This window comes from Octopus sinensis, linkage group LG14 (assembly GCF_006345805.1).
Source record: "Octopus sinensis linkage group LG14, ASM634580v1, whole genome shotgun sequence".
Taxonomy (NCBI): domain Eukaryota; kingdom Metazoa; phylum Mollusca; class Cephalopoda; order Octopoda; family Octopodidae; genus Octopus; species Octopus sinensis.
The window spans coordinates 61,798,741-61,823,742 of record NC_043010.1 but is presented as its reverse complement, the minus strand read 5'-3'; the positions used below and the strand labels follow the sequence as shown (position 1 = coordinate 61,823,742).

The 25,002-nt window shown below is 39.6% G+C and overlaps 1 protein-coding gene across 1 annotated transcript in view; it reads left to right on the top strand.

Annotated features, from left to right (window-relative positions):
* Positions 1-9,962, top strand: part of LOC115218838 (zinc finger protein OZF-like) — a 30,377-nt gene extending 20,415 nt beyond the window's left edge. Inside the window, exon 2 of the mRNA XM_029788784.2 lies at positions 7,952-9,962. Within this exon, the coding sequence (XP_029644644.1) occupies positions 8,099-9,616 (1,518 nt within the window). The 5' untranslated portion in view covers positions 7,952-8,098 and the 3' untranslated portion in view covers positions 9,617-9,962. The remainder of the gene's footprint in view (positions 1-7,951) is intronic.
* Positions 9,963-25,002: the final 15,040 nt, after the last annotated feature.

The window sequence follows — 25,002 nt, the reverse complement described above, 5'->3', positions numbered from 1 at the left end:
CGATAGAGGGAGGAGAGTGGTATGTAAGTGGAAGAAGATGGGAAAGGAAGAGAGAGAGAGGACTAGTGGAAGGAAGAGGTACGGTGGGGAGTGGAGAAGAAAAGGAAGTGACCAGATACAGGGAGAGAGAGAGAGATGAGCTCCTGCAAGAAAGGAGAGAAATCAATGAAGAGAAAGAGTAAGAGATAGTAAAAGAGAGGAAGGCGGTGAGATAAAAAAAATAATTAGGGGGCTTAAGGGAGAGGAGAACGTGTAAGAACAGTGGTTGGAGGAAATTGTCGTAGAGGTATAGAGTGAGAGGGGTAGAGACAAGTGTGTTAGGAAAGAGAGGGAGGGTGTAAAAAGACAATGGTAATGTGAGGGGAGTGGTGGGAGGCAACGGAGTTAGGCGACTGATTTAGGAGAGATAAGAGAGGGAGAGGGAGAGATAGCAATGCTATGAGGGTGGTGGTGAAGGTAGGAGGGATGATGACGTATAGAGAAAAGGTGACGAGAAGGTTACGGCAGTGGTGGGGGAGGGTGTTGTTTAACCCCGAGTCAACCTTAATTAAACAGGTTTTATGATTAGATATATTCCAACCATGACCATACCATCTGTTTAGGATATGTTAGTTGATTACATTATCTAGCGTGTCCTTTTTTTTTTCCTAGACTGCAGTTTGATTCGAGGGAGCTTTGGTTGCTATTTCTAGCAAGTCGAGCGACTCCATAGAAGGCTCCCTGTTTCAAGGAAAAAAGTGAAAGAAGTAATGAAAGAGAGAAAGAAAAAGAGAAACAGTACCTCCCTCTATCCCCCTCTCTTTTATGTCAACAATTATTTTAATAGAGGAAGGAGGAGGGGGGTATTGTTGTGATACTTTTGTCTTGTCTGTATGTTTATGTTGTGTGTGTAGGTTGTGTTAGTATTGTGTGTCTGTGTAGTCTGTAATCTGTATGTATGTGTGTGTGCATTCTGTTCTATAATCTGTGTGAGTGTGCTATACTCTGTATTCTGTGTTTTCATATCTTAGTGTGGGTTTTTTTTGTCCTTGTTTTAACCCCAGTCCAGTTCTATAGAGATGTGTGCTCTGTCACCAAGTAGTTTTATGGAGCTCCTACCCCCCCCCCCTCGCAAGTTTTATGACCTGCTTAGCATGGTTGGTAAATTTATCAAACAGAATGGCCTTATTTTCTTATTAACTGAGTTTATGGAAATAATCTTACTAAAGGCAGTCCCTTATAGACAGCTCCAGTATGACCGAAATTGCTTGTAGATTGAACTGGCAGCTCCAGTCTGGCCAGTTTGTTTTTAATCAGATATCGTCTGTCAGAAAACTTCATTAACCAGTCTGTACCATGTGGGTTAAAAGATTTAGTTGCTACATGTAGATCATGTGGAACGAGAGTGAGGGCTCTCTCCCTTTCTCGTTTTTAAATTTAAAACCCACCCCTAACGAAGTCCCCATAGAAAAAGCAGCCAGTGCCCTCTGTGGAAAACCAAGCCAAAATAATGAAGCTTAGTGCTGCTCTTGTCCTTGCCCACCCCCGGGAGACCATCCAACCCATGCCAGCATGGAAAACAGATGATGAAGATGATTCTTGTGAATTTGTCAAAATTAAAGATTTATTGTTTTTCTCAATACAGATCCCCTCCCCCTCTTCCCTGCATCCCACAAATTCGCACGTCCCATCGCTGGTACTAAAACTGTATCCTCATCCCTGGAATAGAGGTTTCCCTGTTGTCAAGTGAGAATTGATGTAGCAAGCCTATAACACTGAGACTCGATTCCACTATAGCTCCACCTAGTGGCGGTGGTGATGATGGTGGACCATATTAGTCATGTGTGTTCTCAGCTGTCCAGTCTAGCTTTTGTGTGTTTGTGTTTGTTTCCAAGTCAATCTGATCAAAGGTATTTGTTTTTTAAGCTTGATACTTATTCTATCACTCTCTTTTGTTGAACCACTAAGTTACAGAGATGTAAACACTAACACCAGTTGTCAAGCACAGACACACACCTGGTGGCCATAACCCGAATTTATAGATTCAACAAGGATAGGGTGAATTCAAAACAACACCACATCATGAATTTTTTTTGTAAAATATTATTAATAGTCAGCATAATACAAACGAATATATGTATGAACAAACAGCAAATGCTACACCATACGTGCAGTCAAAAGCTATAAGCGTAACATATATACACAGTTCAGAAATTCGGACTAAAAAGCACCATCCAATCGTGGCCGTTTGCCAGACTCGTCTGGCACCTGTGCTGGTGGCACGTAAAAAGCACCCAGTACACTCATGGAGTGGTTGGTGTTAGGAAGGGCATCCAGCCGTAGAAACACTGCCAGATCAGACTGGGCCTGGTGCAGCCTTCTGGCTTCCCAGACCCCAGTTGAACCGTCCAACCCATGCTAGCATGGAAAGCGGACACTAAACGATGATGATGATTCATTCCAAAAATCTGGATTTTATAAAATCCGGATTTCCATTTCCAATTAGTACAAATTCGGTTTTTGACCTTAGACCCAAATGTGACACAGAAATTATTTTAAAATTTGACAAAAGTTCTGATGAATTCCTGGAGCATAAAATAAATCCATAAATGCCTACCACAAAGCACAAGGCGCATAAACTGAACGGACAATCATAGCTTCCAGAATCCAAATGAACAACTTCATCTCACAGAAAAAAACTGTCACAAAAAGCTGGTGGGAGTAAAATTATCTCTATTTGTAAAGTTTGCCAGGGTCTAGCCAATTTGTCATAGTTTCACAGGTTTTTGGCTAATAACTATAGCGTCCCCCATTTCAACAATGGACTTCACCCTTACAGGGCAGCATGAAAACTGTTTCCCTGTTTGCTTCATGTTATAATTTATAATTTCCTAACAGTAAACACACAAGGGACCGAAATTAGATCAACTCTGTTCTGGTCAATAAAAGGCATATTCTGCAAGATGTCTGTGGTTGTGCCATTTGACACAGGAAGTGGCCACCACCTTGTGTGGGCAAAGATTGTGTTGGATGGGAGAAGGTGGGGGGAAATGTTACAGTTAGCGTCAAAGGAACATGTGAAGGTCAGGAAGGAAGTGCAGCTGAGTGGAAAGAATCCTGGAATCGCTTGAGGAAATAGAAGATAACTATAAGACATAGACACATGTAGAAAATACTTGGCCAAAGTGACATTCGGTGGGACTGAACCCAGAGCCATCTGGTTAGGAAGCAAGAATCCTTACCACACAGCCCATACATCATCATCATCGTTTAACATATGTTTTCCATGCTAGCATGGGTTGGACAGTTCAACTGGGGTCTGGAAAGCCAGGGGCTGCACCAGGCCCCAATCTGATCTGGCAGTGTTTCTACAGCTGGATGCCCTTCCTACGCCAACCACTCCGAGAGTGTAGTGGATGCTTTTTACATGCCACTAGCACAGGGGCCAGAGGAGCTGGCATCGGCAACATTTGGATGGTGCTTTTTATATGCCTCCAGCATGGGGCTCACAACTACAATTTCCATTTGATTTGATTTTGATATTGCTGATGTTGATGTACTTGACTCAATAGGTCTCCTCCTGCACACACACACACACACACCTATATATGTGTGTACCAATCTAAGGTAGTAAATCGTTAGAACATTGAACAGAGTGCCTTGTGGTATTTACTTGACCCTTTTATGTTCTGAATTTACCTACAAAGACATTGGTACCAAAATGTGTTATCCCTTGGTCTTTGCTTGGACATCATCCTGACATGGAGAAAAAATGTCCTCTGTGTGTGTGTGTGTGTGTGTGTGTGTGTGTGTGTGTGTGGTGGTTTTGGGGGTTGTTGCATGGTCAGCTGATCTTGTTACCACAACTTTGTCCAAGTTTGAAGGCTGGAGAAAAGGTTTCCAGGTACAGAAACATGGTCAGTCATGATTGGCAGGAGGCAATGGGACGTGGAAATCATACAAGTCCCACAGGTGTGTATATCTTGTGGAGTGTCAGCAACTGTTAAGGGTTGAAATATTTTCTGGCCTTGAAGAGAAGGGGCCAGTCCTTGATGTGCAATCCTAGTTATGTTAAGTATGCCCAGCATTTGGGGTAATTCTGAGGGCTCTGGCTGACCACTGTTCATATTTAGTGGCCATATGGTGGGGTTTCCTTGACATCAATCGTGCTTCAGCTTTTTTTTCTCCTCTCTTTTTGTTATTAAAAGAAACAAGGTTGTCATGGCCCCGCGGAGGGATCCTCTCAAGGTCACCATTCATGAAATCAGAGCAAGCTTGGTACATGGCATCTAAGCACATGTAGATAATATTGGTTTCAAATTTTGGCACAAGGCCAGCAACTTCAGGGAGTGGATAACTCAATTACATCAACCCCAGTACTCGACTAGTCTTTATTTTATCGACCCTGACAGGATGAATGGCTAAGTTGACCTTGGTGGCATTTGAACTCAGAATGTATAGACAGACAAAATACCACAAAGCGTTTTGCTTGGCATGCTAATGATTCCACCAGCTCACCTCCTTAGTTCTAAATAATATTGGCAGTGAATGTCCCCCCAAAGACAACTGGACCACAATGCAACCAAACTGACCCCTATAGTTGATCAAATTTAATAACTTATCCTCATCCTGATGAAAAGACCACCTTCAACACCTTCGGTCCCTCTTCCCCCACCTTCCATACCCAATTCCCTTCTATATACATCCTCAGCATGGCTTTCCAGATATGTGTTCAGGTGCATACAAACATACATGTGTGTGTGTGTGAACGCAGGAGACACCATTCTTTCTCTCTCCCACCACTACCACATGACCACCACCACCATTCTCATCTCTCTCTCCCATTTCCCTTTTCATTCAATCAGTCGCATTTCACTCTCATCTCCACTTTCTGCTTTGTTTTTTGTCACTTTTTGCCATGATTTTCCATAGGCTCCGTTTTCGTTTCCAGTGGTTAGAGCATTGAGCTTACAATCGTGAGGTTGTGAGTTCAATTCCCAGACCGGGCTGCATGTTGTGTTCTTGAGCAAGGCACTTTATTCCACATTGCTCCAGTTCACTCAGCTGTAGAAATGAGTTGTGATGTCACTTGTGCCAAACTGTATCGGCCCCTTTGCCTTTCCCTCGGATAACATCAGTGGTGTCGAGAGGGGGAGGCTGGTATGCATGGGTGACTGCAGGCCTTCCACAAACAACCTTGCCCAGACTTGTGCCTCAGAGGGTAACTTTCTAGGTGCAATCCCAGAATTACCCCAAATGCTGGACATACTTAACATAACTAGGATTGCACATCAAGGACTGGCTCCTTCTCTTCAGGGCCAGAAAATATTTCAGCCCTTAAAAGTTGCTGACACTCCACAAGATTCATGTGATCTGAAATGCTGCTACTACTATTCATCCAGGGAAGGGTTGTTCAGCTAATTAATATTCAAACGCTAATTGACATGCTCTTCTAGCCTCTGTCCCAAAGGTATCCTGTCTTTCCTACTGTTACTATAATGGCCTCTCCTCCTCAGAGCCGCATGACTGGCCCCCCTACTCCCACTACTTAGGCACACTTTCAACATGCTCGTCTTTTCACCTCCCATCACCCTTGGTGCATCCGACCTCCTTGGCTCTGCATCAACCATTATGAACAGTCCTTGCCCCCCCCACATCATCATCCCTCTGGAATCTTCTGTCCTCTCATGTCTCTCCTGCTGGTGTTGTCCTGTAACAGTTTAAATAGAACATCAATGGCACCAAGCTCACGGTGAAGATTGATCTCCAGAGGTTGAACCTCACTAAAGAGATAATGCACACACACACACATCATCATCATCATCACCCCCCCCCCATACCTTTTATGTGGAGACTGCTGGTTTACTCTGCTGCTCCTCTGTCTTTCAACATGTTTTCTTTTTATTTCTGAAAACTTTCATCTCTACAGAAAAACAACTCTCCGTCATTCATGAAATGGAAACATCCAGGACATTCACTCACACGCACACACGCACTCCCCAATAAATATCCACATATATACAAACACACACACACATATGTGTATATGTATGTATGTGTTTATATATGAGTATGTGTATGTATATGTGTGTATGTATGTATGTATATGTATGTATGTATGTTTATATGTGTATATGTATGTATATATGTGTATATATATATATATATATATATATATATATATATTCTGGAATGTACTGGATAGAACTATAGCTATTTATTACATTCACACATATATATTTTCTTCTTTGCTGAAAACTTTCCAATATCCAACTGGATTTTTGTTCCCATGGCAGAAAGCAAGCGTTTTCATGAGCAAACATTGCAGTGCCACCCCTTTCCCCACCCACACCTCCATGTCATTTGTTCAAATAACACAAGGGCTTCGTGATAGTTTCCCTTGAAAAAATCTTTCAGTCATGACAGTTTTCCTGCAACAAAAGCTTTTGATACACTTCCAGAAGCATCCGTTTGTATGCTGTGTCTCCTCCCTAAGTTTTATGTCTTCGGCTCAATTAGGACCAAATCGAATGCTCTGAGAAAGCCAAGATTTTGCGGGGAAATGTCTCCTGTAGCTGTTGTCAATCGTTTTTTTTTTGTTCTGTTATCATTCAATATACTTAATAATTACGCTTTTGTTCACATTGATTAAGATATTTGATTGATCCACCGTCACTAATAATCCAGGATGGTTTCATGGTATCCAGGCAACACTTTCTGCTCTCCGTTATTGTACCTTTGTTCAATACTCTTACTCTTTTACTTGTTTCAGTCATTTGACTGCGGCCATGCTGGAGCACCGCCTCTAGTCGAGCAATTCGACCCCGGGACTTATTCTTTGTAAGCCCAGTACTTATTCTATCGGTCTCTTTTGCTGAACCGCTAAGTGACGGGGACGTAAACACACCAGCATCGGTTGTCAAGCAATGCTAGGGGGACAGACACAGACACACAAACACATACACACATATATATATATGCATATATACGACAGGCTTCTTTCAGTTTCCGTCTACCAAATCCACTCGCAAGACATTGGTCGGCCCGGGGCTATAGCAGAAGACACTTGCCCAAGATACCACGCAGTGGGACTGAACCCGGAACCATGTGGTTGGTTAGCAAGCTACTTACCACACAGCCACTCCTGCGCCAATAGTTTCATTTTACAGGAAAACACTTTCATTTTCTCACCCCAAAACCACTGACTTTTGACAAAGCAAGTATTTCCCGCTTTCGTGAGGCCTCGGAAACAAAGAAGAGCAGAAATGTCTTATTCTCGGCAATTCTAACTTAATATCTCAAGGAAATGTTTTTTTGTTTTTTTTTTAACAATGGTGTTAAACAGAATGAATTCAAAACCCCTGTTTATGATGTGACACTCTTACCTGAACACTCTTCTCTGTTAAATGATGTGTGTCTTTGGATATTAGTATTTTTATAAATGAAACTACATATATATTATATATATATATATATATATAAATTAGAGAAAAAACACTATTATGTAATTCAATATTTTATTTTTTATTTATGATATGGTTTATGTCTATCATTGTTTGAATTGCATAAAAGTGGTTTTTCTCTAATTTATATATATTATATATTTATATTGTGAAATTTGATTTAATACTAAATTGAATTTTTCCCCTGTAAGTTTGGATTTATACTCCCTATTATTATTATTATTATATATATATATATATATATACACACACACACACACATACATATATACACCTATATACATATATATATATATTTTGTAATGTATTGAATTCCATGTCTGTAATTGTTTTATATTAGTTTTGTTTGAACACATTCTTACACATGTATTTACATATACATATTCATATGTGTGTGTGTGTACACACACACACACTCTTTCATCCACACAGATACACCCACAGATATGATGACAGTTTTCTATCAATAATATACATTTTAGTTAATGTTTCCTTTCGTTTATTTTCAGGTAACCATTAATCTGCGAAGCCCTTTCATGGAGCCCCATCATCTGACAGCCTTTGTATAGTCCACACCAAGCAGTTACCCTAAAACAACACACTGACCTCCAACCTTACCAATATTTTCATTGAAACAACGAAACCCCCTTCGATCAATGATGGAGACCCTGCCTAGCGATGCCTCAATCCACAATGCTATTGCTACAAAGCCCCAGTTCTCGCCCCTCCCCAACACAATGGCACACCACAGAATGCCCCACATGACTGACAAACCCTTCCACAATGAGATTTACGGCAACCAGTTCATGCAGGGCTACTACCTACAGACTCACGGTTTGGTTCATTCAAACCAGAAATTGTTCCACCCTGACGTGTACGGAAAACAGTTTGCACAGAACTGCTACGTCCAGAGCCATGAACGGATGCATAACATTGAGAAGCCGCCACCGGCTGCTCCACCCACGCCCCCGGTCTGTCCCAAACCCCCCATCACTCCAAACAAGATTGCACCAATAATACCCAAAATTGAGGCGCCGCCGGTCAAACAGTTTCAGTGTGATTCTTGTCCCAAACAGTTTGCACGCAGAAATACGCTGCAACTGCATCAAAGACTGCACACAGGTGAGAAATTATTCCATTGTAGTTTCTGCGATAAGCAGTTTATTCATCGTGACAAGCTCCAAATCCATGAGCGGATCCACACGGGGGAGAAGCCGTTCCATTGCGAGTTCTGCCCGAAGCAGTTCTCTCGGAAGGACAAACTCAAAATCCACCGAAGCACGCACACAGGCGAGAAACCGTTCCATTGCAATCTTTGCGACAAGCAATTTGTTCAGCGAAATAAGTTAAAAATTCATCAAAGAATCCACACAGGTGAGAAGCCGTTCCATTGTGAATTTTGCACCAAACAGTTTTCTCGTGGTGACAAGCTGCAGTTGCATAGGCGAACACACACAGGTGAGAAGTTGTTTCATTGCAATTACTGCCCGAAACAGTTTGTTCAGAAAGACAAACTGTTGATCCACGAGCGAACCCACACGGGGGAGAAGCCGTTCCACTGCGAGATCTGCTCGAAACAGTTTGCTCGCAGCGACCGGCTGCAGATCCATCGAAGAACACACACAGGGGAGAAGCCATTCCATTGCGACCTCTGTCCTAAGCAGTTTGTTCAGAGATGTTACCTGAAAATACACCGTCGTATCCACACAGGTGAGAAGCCCTTCCAGTGTGATGTTTGCTCGAAGCAGTTTGCTCGGAAAGACAAACTGCAGATCCACACTCGCACCCACACAGGTGAAAAGCCGTTCCACTGCGACATTTGCAGGGAGCAGTTTGTTAGGAAAGCGCAGCTGCTGGCGCATAAGAAGCACATGCACGCTGCAATAGTCGATAAACCGTTTCAGTGTGAGATCTGCCTGCAGCAGTTCTCGGAACGGGATACAATGTTGATTCACCAGCGGTCACACTTGCCGGCCCCCACTTCACCGCCACAGTGTGACATATGTACAAAGCAGTTTGCCACCATGGAAGAAATGCAAAATCACAAAAGAATACATAAACCTGTCCGGAACAATTTCTTGAAGCCAACTTCATGCAAGAACATCAAAGAGTACACACCGATGAGTACTCTGTTATGGCAGACTCTCTACCCAGGGTTACAAAACCCTGTATAAAAGCAATTCTCCATTTAAGTGCCCCACTCAGCTGAGTGCAAAGATTCTTCTTACAATCGGAAATAAAAAAGAAAAAAAATTCTTCATATTTTAACTCTGCTCCAGAGTCTTGCAGACAACAACTTGCGATGCCATCTTTTTTCGGGGGGGTGGGGGGTTGGGGGGTGGGGGGAGACAGCAATTCCTCCAAAACTGGATTATTTCTCCTTAGCTTTTTACATCGACCCAGACATTGAACAGTTTCTAGAAAAAAGCAAAAAAACCGAAAACAAATAACTAAAAACAAAACCAAAACAAAAAAATCTGAATAAATAAAAAAAAAGTGAAAAAGAAAGAAAAAAGAAAAGAAAAAGAAGAAATCTTCTTCATTAATTGTTGCTCATGTCTCTTCTACAAGAACTTTTACACATTTTCATATATTTTCCACCCTATTTTGTAGAAACTATTTACCAATTTTACATCAATGTCAACAGAATGTTTTAACAAAGACTTCTTCGGAAACGAAACTGGAGCCATTTGATATTTTTATTAATCTCTGGCAAAACAAAACTGTTTCGATTTGGTCGTCTCACGGAGGGAAATGGTACGGTTGGGTGTTATTTTTTTAAAAAACTTTCTGAAAAATTTACTAATTTATATGGAGACTTTTTTTAAGAAAAAAAAAACAATTTTTCTTTTTTTTTTTTTTTCCCACTGTCAAATTGTGTTAAGAAATTACAACTAATTATCTTGGCAGACATTTTAGCTCGTTAGTCGAAAATCACGGAATTAAAACCAGTCCTTCTTCAATATAATATGTATGTTGATGAGATGTATAGAACAGGGACCAAACGCATACACAGACACAAACACACGCACGTGCATTATATATATGTATATGTGTATATATATATATATATATATATTAAAATTTGAATATTAAGCAGCTATAATAATGTAGACACTATTGATGTCACCTAATTACTGTACATGTTTTGTCTATGCACCCGTTGGCTGCAAGATAGCATCAGAGGGAAATACACACACACACACACACGTATGAGGGATTCTCCCATCAAAGATGGCTATATATATATATATATATGTATGTATGTATGTATTTGTATATATTTGTTATTCTTAAGCAAGAAGGCTATTGACAGCAACTTTGAGGTGTCAGCCGTTTAAGCCATCATTGGATTGCCGATGATGGCTTGACTGTTTGAAACTTCAAAGTCACTGTCAACAACCTTCTTGTCTAAAAATAATAAATTTGTGCTCTACAAAAGTATAGAGTGAACCATCAGATTAATGTAAAAATGGTCTTTATTATAACATAAAAACAAGCATTAGCATATATATATATGTGTATGTATGTGTGTGTGTATATATATATATATATATATATACAAATTGAGATAGGGGTTGTGAGTGCAACCCACTATGGGATAACAAATATCCAATATACTGCCAGTACAGCACCCTACAAAGTTAATACATAAATGATTGGGTATTATCTGGTAGTTGATTATTGATTAAGGTGTATTTCTCCATTTTCTTATTTTGTCTATATATATATATATATATATATATATATATATATATATATATATTATTTATGTATGTATGTATGTGTGTGTATATGTATATATATATATATAATACACACGCACACATATACATACATTTATATATACACACACACATAGAAGCATGAACGTGCATTTGTATATGTAAATGTGTTTACATGTATACACACATTTAACTGAATCATGCATGTACACATTAACTATATATACACACCTTTAAACACCCGCATAAACACACAGGCAAACGTACATACAAGTTGTACTTCACTTCAGTTTTGTAATTTATCAAATGTTCAAATGTGTGACACACACACTTCATACGCATGTATAAACAGACATTTTATTAACTATCAAAGGTGTCAAAAAATCCAGTGTGTGTGTGTGAGGCTTTCAGGTGAACCCTGCAGTCCTGACTAGCCCCTTTGTCACTGAGGTTGGGATGGGGGACCCACACCCCTAGCTGTATTTATTTCAATGTAGTCCTTCATTTGTCCTCCTCCCAATTTTGTCTGCTTCCAGCCTGGCCCGGGGCCCCTGAGGGTCTTTTTCCAAGACCCCTCTCTCTCTTTCTTTCTTTCTCTCTCTATGCAAACATTGGAAGACACTTCAAGGGTAAATAGTGGTGATGCTGGCAGCAGTGGTGGGTGTGTAGATGTTTACTTACTTTCCTCCTCCTACTCCTCCACCCTGGGGTGTGGAACCGAATAGTAGTCTTGTTGTTGTTCTTTCTAGAGAGGGGGTGAGGAGTGATTCTTTTTTTTTTTTTTTTGTTGATTGAAAAAAAGAAGTCTTATCATTATGGTGTACTTCTATCTGTCTGTCATAATCCTGGCAGTTCTGCTTTACTACAACTATCACAGTCATATTACAGCTGGAGGCCCAGGAGGGCCCAAACGGTTACGAAGTTTGTCTCCCAGTTATGGAGTCTCGTGTTCATCCCCAATACAAGGCACCTCATACAAATGTCATTTTTCTGTTGCCCTCCCCCCCCCCCTGCCATACCTTGTGGGTGAAATTGTAAAGAGGAAAACTGCACTGAGTACATGGCTGCTTACGGCTTATTTCAGGAGCAGGTAATTCAGTTAAAATCAAACGAGTGCATCTTCATCAAACTATTGCAGACGCACCACTGCTGCCACCACCACCACTGTCGCAAGTGTGAGGAAGAGGAGGAGGAAGGTAGCTGACAGAATCCATTAAGACATTGGGCAAATTGCCTAGCTGTATTTGTTCTGGCTTCCTATGTCTTGAGTTCAAATCCTGTTGAAGTCAACTTTGCTTTTCATCCTTCCAGGGTCAATGAAAATAAGGTATGAGTGAAGTACTGGGATTGATGTGATCATCTTCTGCCTCTATAAGAAAGCATTATTATTATTATTATTAATTAATTAATTAAGGCGGTGAGCCAGCAGAATCGTTAGCACACCAGGCAAAAAGCTGTCTTGATGTTTCAGGTTCAAATTCCACCAAGGTCCACTTTATCTTTCATCCTTTGTGGGGGAGGGTCAATAAATTAAGTACCAGTCGAGTACTGGGGGGGTTGATGTGATCGACTATCCCCCTCCCCACAAATTCCAGGCTTTGTGCCAATAGTAGAAAGGATTATTATTATTATTTTTATTAATAATTAAGCTGGCAGAATCGTTAGCATGCTGGGCAAAATGCTTAGCGACATTTTGTCTGTCTTTACGTCCTGAGTTCAAATTCTGCTGAGGTCAGTTTTGCTTTTCATCCTTTTGGGGGTCAATAAAATTAGTACCAGTTACGTACTGGGGTCAATGCAATCAACAAGCCCCATAACCCAAAATTTGTACCCAAAGTAGAAAGGATTATTATTTGTTTGTTTAGATTCTTTTATTCGTTGATTTTTTTTTTTTCACTTGCTTTGGTCATTGAATCCTGGCCATGCTGGAGCAATGCCTCGATAGGTTTAGTGAAACAAATTGATCTCAGTACTTATTTAAAGTCTGGTGCCTATTCTGTTGGTCTCTTTTTTGCCAAACCACAAAGTTTATGGGGATGTAAACAAACCACCACCGGTTGCCAAGCAGTGGTGTTGGGGAAACACAAACACCACACACGCACACATACACACATACATATCAAATAGACTTCCACACTGTTTCCATCTACCAAATTCACTCACAAGGCATCGGTCAGCCCGTGGCTAAATTATAACAATTTCCCAAGATACTGAGCTTTGGGATTGAACTTGAAACCCTGTGACTGCAAAGCAAACTTCTTCATCATGCAGCCATAACAACTGTTTCTGTTATTCTTTTATTCTTTTCAGTCATTTGACTGCAGCCATGCTGGAGCACCGCCTTTAGTCAAGCAAATCGACCCCAAGAGTTATTCTTTATATTGGGCTTTTTTGCTGAACCACTAAGTTAAGGGGACGTAAGCACACCAGCATCGGTTGTCAAGCGATGTTGAGGGGGCAAACACATTCACGCACACACACACACACATATGTATATATATACAATGGGCTTCTTTCAGTTTCCATCTACCAAATCCACTCACAAGGCTTTGGTTGGCTCAAGGCTATAGTAGAAGACACTTGCCCATGGTGCCATGCAGTTGGACTGAACCCGGAACCATGTGGTTGGTAAGCAAGCTACTTACCACACAGCCACCCCTGCGCCTATGATAATATTTATTTTTGAAAACTTGATCAAGGTCAGCCTTGCCTTGTATTTCAGAGATGGGTGGGGGGAGAAGCAAGGTGATTAAATATGAACTAAATGGTTACTGCCTCTCGTTCTACTTCCGTTATTTCTCGTCTCAGCTGGAGGCCTTAAACTGAAGTTAGAAATCTTAAGAACGCTGGACAAAATGTCTCTGAGTATGGACCCTTCGGCATTCAGGTTATTCTGTCAAATTTCAGTTTTATTTTTTCACATTATTTTTTTGGAATTGATCAAAAATTAATCTTTGTAGCTTCAAGATTTTTGATTATGTGATTATTGTTAAGATAACATTGTAGGATAGGTGTGAGATGCCAGACATGGCTGCTGGAAAAGCTAAAGGTTAAAATAATAACAATGTTTCTCGCAGCTCCTTAAGTTCTGAGCTCAACTCTCACCAATGTCAACTTTGCTTCTCATCCCTTCAGGGTCAATAAAATAAGTAGCAGTCATGCACTGGGGGCCTCAATGTAATCCGTTGGCCTTGTGCCAAAATTGCAAAGAATTAATATTATTATTTATTGTGAAAATGTTTGGCAGTACTTTGTCCGTCCTCACGTTCTGAGTTCAAATTCTGCCAAGGTTGACTTTGCCTTTCATCCTTCTGGGGTCAATAAATTAAGTACCAGTGAAATACCGGGGTCGACGTGATCGACTAGTCCCCCTCCTGCCAAATTGCAGGCCTTGTGCCTATAGTAGAAAGGATTGTATTATTATTATTATTATTATTATTATTATTATTATTAAGAGGGCAAGCTGGCAGAATCGTTAGAGTGCTGGGCAAAATGCTCAGCAGCACACTTCATCCGTCTTCATGTTCTGAGTTCAAATTTTGCCAAGGTCGACTTTGCCTTTCATCCTTTCAGGGTCGATATAATTAACTACCCCCCTCCCCCAATACTTCCAGCTTTGTGCCTATAGTACAAAGGATCGTTATCATTTATTAACCCTTTTGATACCAACCCGGCTGAAACCATCTCTGGCTCTGTAGAACAAATGTCTTGTTTTCATACGTTTTGAATTGAAATCTTCCACCAAACCTTAGTCACAATTTATGTTCCTAACACTAGCTGAATGATAACAAAGTTATTTAACTAAATTCTTTGTTATATTTAAAATTAATTGAAAGAAACACAGAGCATCTCAACAGAAATATGGTAACGAAGGGGTTAATCAGACAGCAACTTGGCACATTTGTTAGCATGTCAGAGAAAATACATAATGGTATTTCCTCTGGTAATTTTACGTTCTGAGTTCTAATCCCATGAAGGTCACCTTTGCCTTTCATTGTTTTGGGGTCCATAAAATTGTGTACTGGTCTCAAGTACTGGGGTCAGTGTTATTGACTAACCTCCCTTCCTTGGAAACTGCTCGTTTTGTGTCTAAATCAAAAACAACAACTACTAATACTATTATTATTATTATTTTTTATTATTATTATTGTTGTTGCTGAGGTGGTGAGCTGGCGGAATCGTTTGCATGCCGGACAAGATGCTTGGTCATTTCGTTCATCTTTATGTTCTAAGTTTAAATTCCACTGGGGTGAACTTTGCCTTTCCGGGGGTGGGGGGGTCAATAAAATAAGTCCCAATTGAGCTCTGGGGTTTCATTTAATCAACTTAGCCCCTTCCCCAAAACTGCTGGCCGTGGGCCAAAATTTGAAGCCATTATTATTAGTAGTAGTAGCAGTAGTAGTAGTATTGTGGGGTGGTAAAATTGGTAAGTAACAGACATGTTTTCTAATTAAGTCTTTGTTTTGAGTTCAATCCCTGCTGAGGTCAACTTTGCCTTTTTATCAACCTGGGACTGATTTGATCAGCACTGCCCCCACCCTGTGACCTTGTGCCTATCTTACAAACCATTGATGACACCAACACCTCATCAAATGCCTTACAGTATTTAGTTTCATCCTGCTATGTTCTGGGTTCAAGTTCTGATGGATTTGAACTTTGAGATTTTTCTTTTTTTTTTTTATTATTATTTTAATATCTCTGGGGTCAATAAAATTAATAAGTACCAGTTATATTTTGGGTTTCAGTGTTATTTGACTATGCTTTTCCCTCCCACCAACAGTTTTTGCCTTGTAGTAATGTGAATTATTACCTCAGCCTCAGCGAAGGCAGAGGTGTTGTTTTCAGTCGTATTTGTTTGCTTGTCCTTGAAGAAGATATCTCAAGAACTGCTGGATGGATTCGGATGAAACTTTGGCCTCGTGACCGGCATGAACTGATTAGATTTTGGGATCGATCTGGTACCGGACAAGGATTCTGGATTATTTTGCCTGTATTTTTGTTGTTTTTTTTACTTAATTTTTGAGAGCAGTTGCATTTCATTTTTAGTATTCTTGTTTGTGAGAACAATCAAGTTTATTTCAGATATACTCAATTTAAAAATCATCTCTGGCAAATCATTGAGAGGACGTTGGTGGAGGTTTGGGCTCTCTGAGTACTCTTATTATTATTTATTTATATTAAGGCTGCAGACTGCCAGAAATGTGAGCATGCTGAACCAAATGCTGAGCATTTTGTCTGCCCCTACGTTCTTAGTTTAAATGCCGCCAAGGTTGACTTTACTTTTCATCTTTTTGGGGTCGATAAAATAAGTACCAGTGAAACACTGGGGTCGGCGTAATCAACGAGTCCCCTCCCCCAAAATTGCTGGCCTTGTGCCAAAATTTGAAACCATTAAAAGTGGCAAGCTTGGCAGAATCCTTAGCATGCTGGACAAAATGCTTAGCAATATTTTGCCTGCCGCTACATTCTGAGTTCAAATTCCACCGAGGTCGACTTCGCCTTTCATTCTTTTGGGGATCAATAAATTAAGTACCAGTTAAACTCTGGGGTTGATGTAATCAACTATCACCTTCCCCTGGTATTTCAGGCTTTCTGCATATAGTAGAAAGGATTATTATTATTATTTATACTCTCTCTTTTACTTGTATCAGTCATTTGACTGCGGTCATGCTGGAGCACCGCCTTTAGTCGAGCAAATCGACCCCAGAACTTATTCTTTGTAAGCCCAGTACTTATTCTATCGGTCTCTTTTGCCGAACCGCTAAGTGACGGAGACGTAAACACACCAGCATCGGTTGTCAAGCAATGCTAGGGGGACAAACACAGACACACACGTAGTATTTTTCCCAGTTTTTTACACTCAGTTGAAGTCCTGTCTCGGTCAGCTTTGCCTTTCATCTTCCCACGGTTGATATAAAGTGCCTTTAGAGTACTGGGTTGATGCTTTGTGCTAACCCCTTCCCCCCTAAACTTGTTGGCCTTGTCCCTTAATCAAAAGCCATTCTTAAGGGCAACATTCTGGCAGAATCGTTGGACAAATTGCTTAACAGTTCCACCGACTCTCTAGATTCTCACTTCAAATGCACCTTGTAGCCAAGGTGAACATGTCCGTCATGCTTTTTGGGGTTGGTAAACTAAAGAACCAGAGCCCAAGCAATCAACTTAGTCTTTCTCCCTAAATTGATTGGTTTCCTACCAAAACTGAGGGCCGTATTGCAGTCGTAGGGTCTCACTGAGCTGATCCTTCTGTGAAGCAAGGACAACTTCCATCACGGATGTTCAAGGGAAAGCCATGAACACCACAACATCCCTTTTTACTCACTTGTAGCTTCTGGATTTAATGTTTTCCTCTCCCTTGTTAATATTTCATGTTTTGCAGGTCTTCTCTTTCTTTTCTTCCTTTCTCTCTTCTCTTTCTTCTTTTCTCTCTGCTTCCTTTCTCTCTCTTCCCTTTTTTCCTTTCTCTTTTTCTTTTCTCTCTGCTTTCTTCCTTTTTCTCTCTTTCTCTTCCCTTCCTTTCTCTCTTTCTCTTTCCTTTCCTTTCTCTTTCTCTCTCTTTCCTTTCTCTCTTTCTCTCTCTTCCCTTTCAGCCACATGTACCCTTAATGTAGTTCTCGGAGATTCAGTGTGACACAGAATACGACAAGGCAGACAACCCCTTTGAATTATTGGTATGACTCGTTTTTGCCATCCGAGAGAAATGAAGTGTTTCCCTCAAGAACACAACACATCGCCCAGTCCAGGAATTGAAACCACAATCTTACGACCATGAGTGCATCACTCTAAGCCACACACTTCCACATTTAATGGATAAATGTCTTCAAAACATGGGAAGAAAAGGTAGAATGAAGATAACTTGAAGTGAACCTGGAGGGAAATGGAAGTATTACCTGTAAGGAAGCCAGAACTCTACTGTTGCCACAGAGATAACCATCTTTGGTACACAAACAAGATGTGGGTGGGGATTCTGTAATGTGAACAGAATTCTTACCTTGTCGCAAATGATGGACACAGTTGTGTCACATTCTGAATAAAGTAAAACTATTCTGCCGATTGGCAAGAACTATTTGAAACGAGAAGTCGATGATTCTTACGAATTCCCAGCAGTCTCCCGACAGGTTATTGACAGTTATTGAAGTGAACTGGTCTGCGAAACGGAGCGGGGGAATTGTGAAGTTCAGCAAAGATGATGTTTGGAATAACTGGACAAGTTTGACAACGGGTACGGAACGCATAAAAGATCTTGCTTGGATGTATGTGAGAAGGAAGTGTGGATCAGTGAGTTAATCAGATTTACTAGCATATTTAAGAGGAAGGTGAGAGCATCAGGAGAGAGAGATAAAGGTGATTGGGAGAAGTGAATAGGAAGAATCTTGGTAAGGTGGGGAGGGGTGGGTTAAGTGTGGAAGGATTCAAAGGCATCCGTCTTATTTTACAGAGTCCCCATCGTTTAACTTATTTACACACGGGGCAAAATCGATATTCATTTTTTATTTGCAAGATACACACGAAAACTAGCAATTAATCTGCACACACAAATATATAGAGAGGATTTGTGTGCTGTGGTAAGCATCAACATTTACATTCATTGTGAAGTGTGCAAAGGCCTGTTGTTATATGTGTGTGCATACATACAAACACACACATTCATTTGTAGAATATAAGGGGTTTAATTTCCTTGTGATCTAAATGAATAGGTATGCTGAGTAAGTGCTATAGTTGGTCAACCATTAGGTTCCAAGATTACAGCTAAAGCTGTATCTATGGATCTGTATTGGGGTTCCGTTCTAAGAGGGATATATTAATACTAGAGGGAAAATCAACACCAGGCAGAACGAGTATCTCAAGTCATTTAGAATAATTTAATTAGGGTAAGGTGAATTCAAAGCCTTACAGCCGTTTCTGGGATAACCCAAGTCATCAGAGACAAGGTATGAATATTTTAGATGGGGAAGATTTACAGTTTGTAGGGAATAAAATAAAAGAATAAAGAGTAAAAGTAGTTAGAAGAATAATGTTCACAACTCATCTTTTTCCAGAGGATATGGATGCTGGTCGGTACTTCCAGGCAGTATTCAGAATAATGAATTCATATTGTAAATGTGTGTATATAGAGTGAGAAAGTATGATGGACATAGATGGGTTTTGTGTTTGGGTGTCAGAGAGAGAGAGATAGGAGAAAGGATTAGAAAATAAGATGGGTAAAAGGGAAAAAGAAGAATATTCAGTTCATCTGGCGCCTATTTGTGAAAGTTCTTTTTTATTTTTCATTAGTTTACATCCTATTTTCCATTTGAAATTGTATGGCCATGTGGTTAAGGGGTGTTGCTTGCATGATGGTGTGGTAGTTGGCTTGAATCCCATGCCGTATTTTGTTGTTCTTGTCCATTCAACTATAGATAAGTTCCGGCAATAAACTGGCAGTTAATCCTGCGATGAACCAGCATCAGGGTAGCTTCAGGAAGTGAGACTGTCATAACCCCAGTCAATTAGGCCCATGGAAACATGGTTAAGCTCTGACCTTAAGAGTCCTGGAGTTCAGGACAGAATGAGATCTAAGTAATGTTGATTAAATGCAGACCAACTCAAGAGTGGTCAGCATTTAGTTCTTCTTCGCCCACTCAAGTTCTTTTGGTTTCCCTTCAATAACGGTTCTCTTTTGTGTTGTCATTCGCTGATGGTTGTCTGTGATCTTCCTCATCTTCAACACTTAGGTTTTTTTCTACAAAACCTTTACAAGTAATTTTGTGCTGTATGTTTATCGATGACCACCACCCCAGCCTGAGACGATTGGGCGGAGTCGTTTGGACGCTGAGGATTTGGCATGGCTGACAGGATATTCTGCTTTTTTGAGTTACAGTGGTTTTTGGCGCTAGAAGCAAACACACATACAAATACACACACAGAAATATACACAGACTGGCGGCGAGCTGGCAGAAACGTTAGCACGCCAGGCGAAATGCTTAGCGGTATTTCGTCTGCCGTTATGTTCTGAGTTCAAATTTCGCCGAGGTCAACTTTGCCTTTCATCCTTTTGGGGTCGATAAATTAAGTACCAGTTACGCACTGGTGTCGTAATCCGTTTGTCTGTCCCTGTTTGTCTCCTCTGTGTGTAGCCCCTTGTGGGCAGTAAAGAAATAAAAATGAAATAAGATAGACAGATAGGGAAAGAGAGACATAACAGTTTATTAATTGAACACGATTAATATAAAGACTCTTTCCTTCCCCTCATACACATAGAGAAATATGTTCACATACATAAGAAGATAGAGAAAGAAAGAAACATTAAAACGTTTGATGCCAAATAGTGAGCATAGAATCAGCGACGCCAGAACGTCTCTTGCACCCATTCGGTCAAATACTTGATTGGGTTTTTTTTTTTTGCGGGGAGGGGGGAGTTTACTGCTGCTTTGATTGCCGAAATTTGCTATTTTCTTCATCTTTTATTTGGTTCCTGAAGTAAGAATGAACAGGTGAAAAACTTCCAAATGGTCTGTCGCAGAAAAAATGCTGACGTTTAAAATGTATGTATGTGTAAACAACATGTATAATATATATATATATATTAATAGAAGTGGTAAGACGACAAAAGAATGAAAGAGACATCGATATTATGGACGCCTACAACATCGATCATTCTATGAAAAACATACCTATACCGTCAAGGGAACTATACTCTAAGAAACTTTTGGAGAAAATTACAGACCTTATTAAGCCAGCAATTTTTCGATGGCCGGATAACTGAAGAGATAGCGGCGTGGGTTTCCGCCCCGACATCCAAAACTCCGAGTTTTATCATGGCTACCGAATAAATTGTCACATATTATACTCACAGGAGCGGCTGTGTGGTAAGTAGCTTCTTTACCAACCACATGGTTCCGGGTTCAGTCCCACTGCGTGGCACCTTGGGCAAGTGTCTTCTACTATAGCCTCGGGCTGACCAATGCCTTGTGAGTGGATTTGGTAGACGGAAACTGAAAGAAGCCCGTCGTATATATGTATATATATATATATATATATATATATGCGCGTATGTATGTTTGTGTGTCTGTGTTTGTCCCCCTAGCATTGCTGGTGTGTTTACGTCCCCGTCACTTAGCGGTTCGGCAAAAGAGACCGATAGAATAAGTACTGGGCTTACAAAAGAATAAGTCCCGGGGTCGAGTTGCTCGATTAAAGGCAGTGCTCCAGCATGGCCGCAGTCAAATGACTGAAACAAATAAAAGAGTAATATATATGACATAGATAGATAGATAGATGCATGCAGAGGGTAATTCCCCGTAGTTGAAACAAGTGGGGTAGTAATAATACTGTGTTATTTGCACAACAGTCCGTCTGCTATTGAGGTAATGTCAGCCTAAGGGAGATAACTCTGCAATCTCTTCACACTCAGGGTCTCCAAATGTTGCTGGTTTGCAAATATCTTAAAGGTAACAGGACGATGTCTTCCCTGAGTGTTAAAAAGAAAAGTATTCAATCGTTTTTTGTTTTTTTTTTCTTACTGCTGGCTAATACTTTTATTATACATTCACACTCATTATATGTATATGTATATAAATGTGTGTATGCGCGCGATCGTGTGTATGTGTGTATTTGAAAGGTTGTTTGTTATAGACCGGCTATAACAAATAATGACCATTTAGCTGTGTTGCCGACTCGTCTATATATATATATATATATATATATATATATATATGTATGTGTGTGTGTGTGTGTGTACATACACACACACACGCACGCATATATATATGTATGTATATATATATACATACATATATGTGTGTTTGGCGCGAACACGATCTAAGTAAGATGGTTGCTCAATAGATTGATAGATAGCATTTCCTTTCCTCTAATTTGTAAAAACAAACATTTACTTGCACATAGCTATTTCTAATTGCGCGCTCTCTGGCGCGCACACACACACACACACACAGCCTGTTACACTGTGTTTGAACTCCTTGAAAAACGTGTTATCCATTATTTTATTAGAATCAAACAATGATTCATAGAATTATATTCTGTATCTTTTTCTTCCAAAATTTGCAGCTTCTAAACAATTTTCTTTTTTTTTAGCTTTCATTACAAAGGGCACCAGGAATGTTTTTCTTTGATCCGCAGTGCACTTGGAGGTGAAAAAAATATTGACGATCATTGCTATAAAGAGTCCGAAACCAGAATATCACCATTATTGTATTCACACTTACTGAATTTCTCATCGTTTCTTTGGCATCTGGGATGAAAGCTATACTTTGCTGATAAGGTCTAATAAAAACCAAACATATCTAGAGTTACCTCCCATGCTTGCCGAACGCCAACATAAAAATAGACAAAGACTATTGTGTATATATATATATATAATATATATATATAAGTTCATCAACATTTAGATTCAAATGAATATGGTACTTAAGTCAGATGCACCAGAATATTGTACGGTGTTATCCATATAAATCCAAGGGGTGATGATAATCAAAGTAAGCAACGAGAATATCTTCGGTAATTTGGTACGATCGTTTCACGCTGATGATTGCTCAACATTTTAAAACTGATGTAATACTTACAATGTTTAATAAAATGATGTAGCGTGAAACGATCGTACCAAATTACCGAAGATATTCTTGTTGCTTACTTTGGATATATATATATAATAGATAAAACATATGCATATATACATATATGTACATACTTACATCTATATGTATATATACATGCATATATGAGTACAGGACACCACAAATAAATATAGAACACTACGCGAAACGAAAACACAAAATCAAACAAGGAAACGGACTTTTTTTAACAACGAAAAAACAGAGTACAGGACAAACAATACAAGGAAAATTACTCTTATATATATATATATATATATATATATATATATATAGAGAGAGAGAGAGAGAGAGAGAGAGAGAGAGAGAGAGAAAGATTTATTTCTTAACGTTGTTTCGTGTTAACATGTTTAATGCCGCCGACTTTCATTGTATGAACTCTATCTCGACTAATATATTTCTCGGGTTTATCAGAAGATGAAAGTGAAAAATGTTGTCGCAAATAGAACATATGAGCCATAGTGTACACATTTATCTCTGCATTGGCTGTCTTTTATGGGGGACAGAAATATTTCAAACACTACGTAAATTATTGAAGTAATACCAGGAGAAGAAAGAAATCCTGAAAAGTTGGAGAGGGTATATTATTTCTTCAAAGCAAATTGCCGTTCATTATCATCTAAATTTAATTATTATCCTTGTTGGTAAAAAAAAAAAAAAAAAAGATTATATCGATGGATTTGTAGATCGAATGTAATCGATATTTTTTAAAATATATTTTCTTGTCCAATATGTATTGATATTATTGATTTTCCGAAAATTGTTGATTAGCTTGCGATTTAGATAATACTCCCTGACGAACCAAAGGGAGGCTTGTACGTGCTTGCTCGAGCTGCTAGACATAGTAGCTTAATTACACTATACTACTTTAAGGGGCAGGGAAAAAAAATAACATTTGGAAAACTTAGATGTAGATTCTTTGTCTTCGTGATGGAAGGCTGTTGATCATACACTTACTCAATCAGCGCTGATCCGGGGCTAAACAATATATTTAAGCAAGAAACATGTTCAAAAGGGCTTATATTTTTATCATCCCTTTTCCGCAGTTGAAAGATGAGTGTTGTGGAGAGGTGATTTTCATCGAAGAATTTGATGTCTGTCCCGTCTAATTTATATTCGACTCATATGTCAACTAAGAAACGGTTAACTGATCACCTTTCTTTCTTTCTCTATATTCTCCAACTGAGATGTACCCCCCTCAATAAATGAACCCCATTCACGTAAGAACAGGTAAATTAACCTTTTCACTAAATATAAATAAACATGTTTTAAAACAATAAACTTTTTTTTCTGTGGTGAAAACGAAATGATGACTGAATAAAGGACAAAACAAACAAAAAGTGTTGTATTTTTTATTGTCTCTCATTTTCTCAGACAAATGCCAGAAACAATTCCTCATCCCATGACTTCTTTCATTTCAAAGGTTTTTCTTGATTTTTTTACCTTCTTTTTTGTTCTTTGCTTTTTTTCTCAATAAAATCACGAGAGAGTTACACAATATCCAAGGGAGGCAACTGCAATAATTTTCGTCTTCTAGGAATGGTAGAAGTCACGTGACAAACACGGCAGGACTTGGTAAAGCGTTGTTGCCAATATCCTCGAACATGGAGCGTACGAAGAATGGGAGAAAAGAAAGAGGAAAACCATTTCCTGGCAAATTCTTTGGATTCTAATTGTGTTTCAATTATTCTATACGTTGCCGTTGTTTTTTCCACGGTTTTGGTTGTATTTTTCTGAATAAAATAAACTTTTGCATTGTATTTGAGTGTGAGAGTATGCGTATAGATGTGTAACAGCGTGTAAAGTAGCGTATGTGAATGTGTTTCAATGGTTCTTGTATCTGTGTGTGTGTGTGTGTGCATAAGCTAATGCTTATGTGTCTGCCAGTGTTTCATTAATTGTGTGTGTACATAAAATGTGTTTTATTGAAATACAAAACAAAAGTCGATTAATTCGCAGCCTCACCAAACGAAAACAATGCCTGCTAACGTCGACACGAAGCCACATTGTGCAGATGAGTGCCAAGTATAATCAATTAGATCGATTCAAAGTGCTTGATTGGTACTTACAGTATTGATCTTAAAATGGTTTGGATGCAGAATAAATAAACAGAGACGTTACTAAAGGCTGGCAGGCATTTTGTCCTTTGGTAGACAATCTGCCGATCAGAATGCCTACACACATGCACTCACTCGCTCACACACGAAACGTTTCGAGTCGTAACAG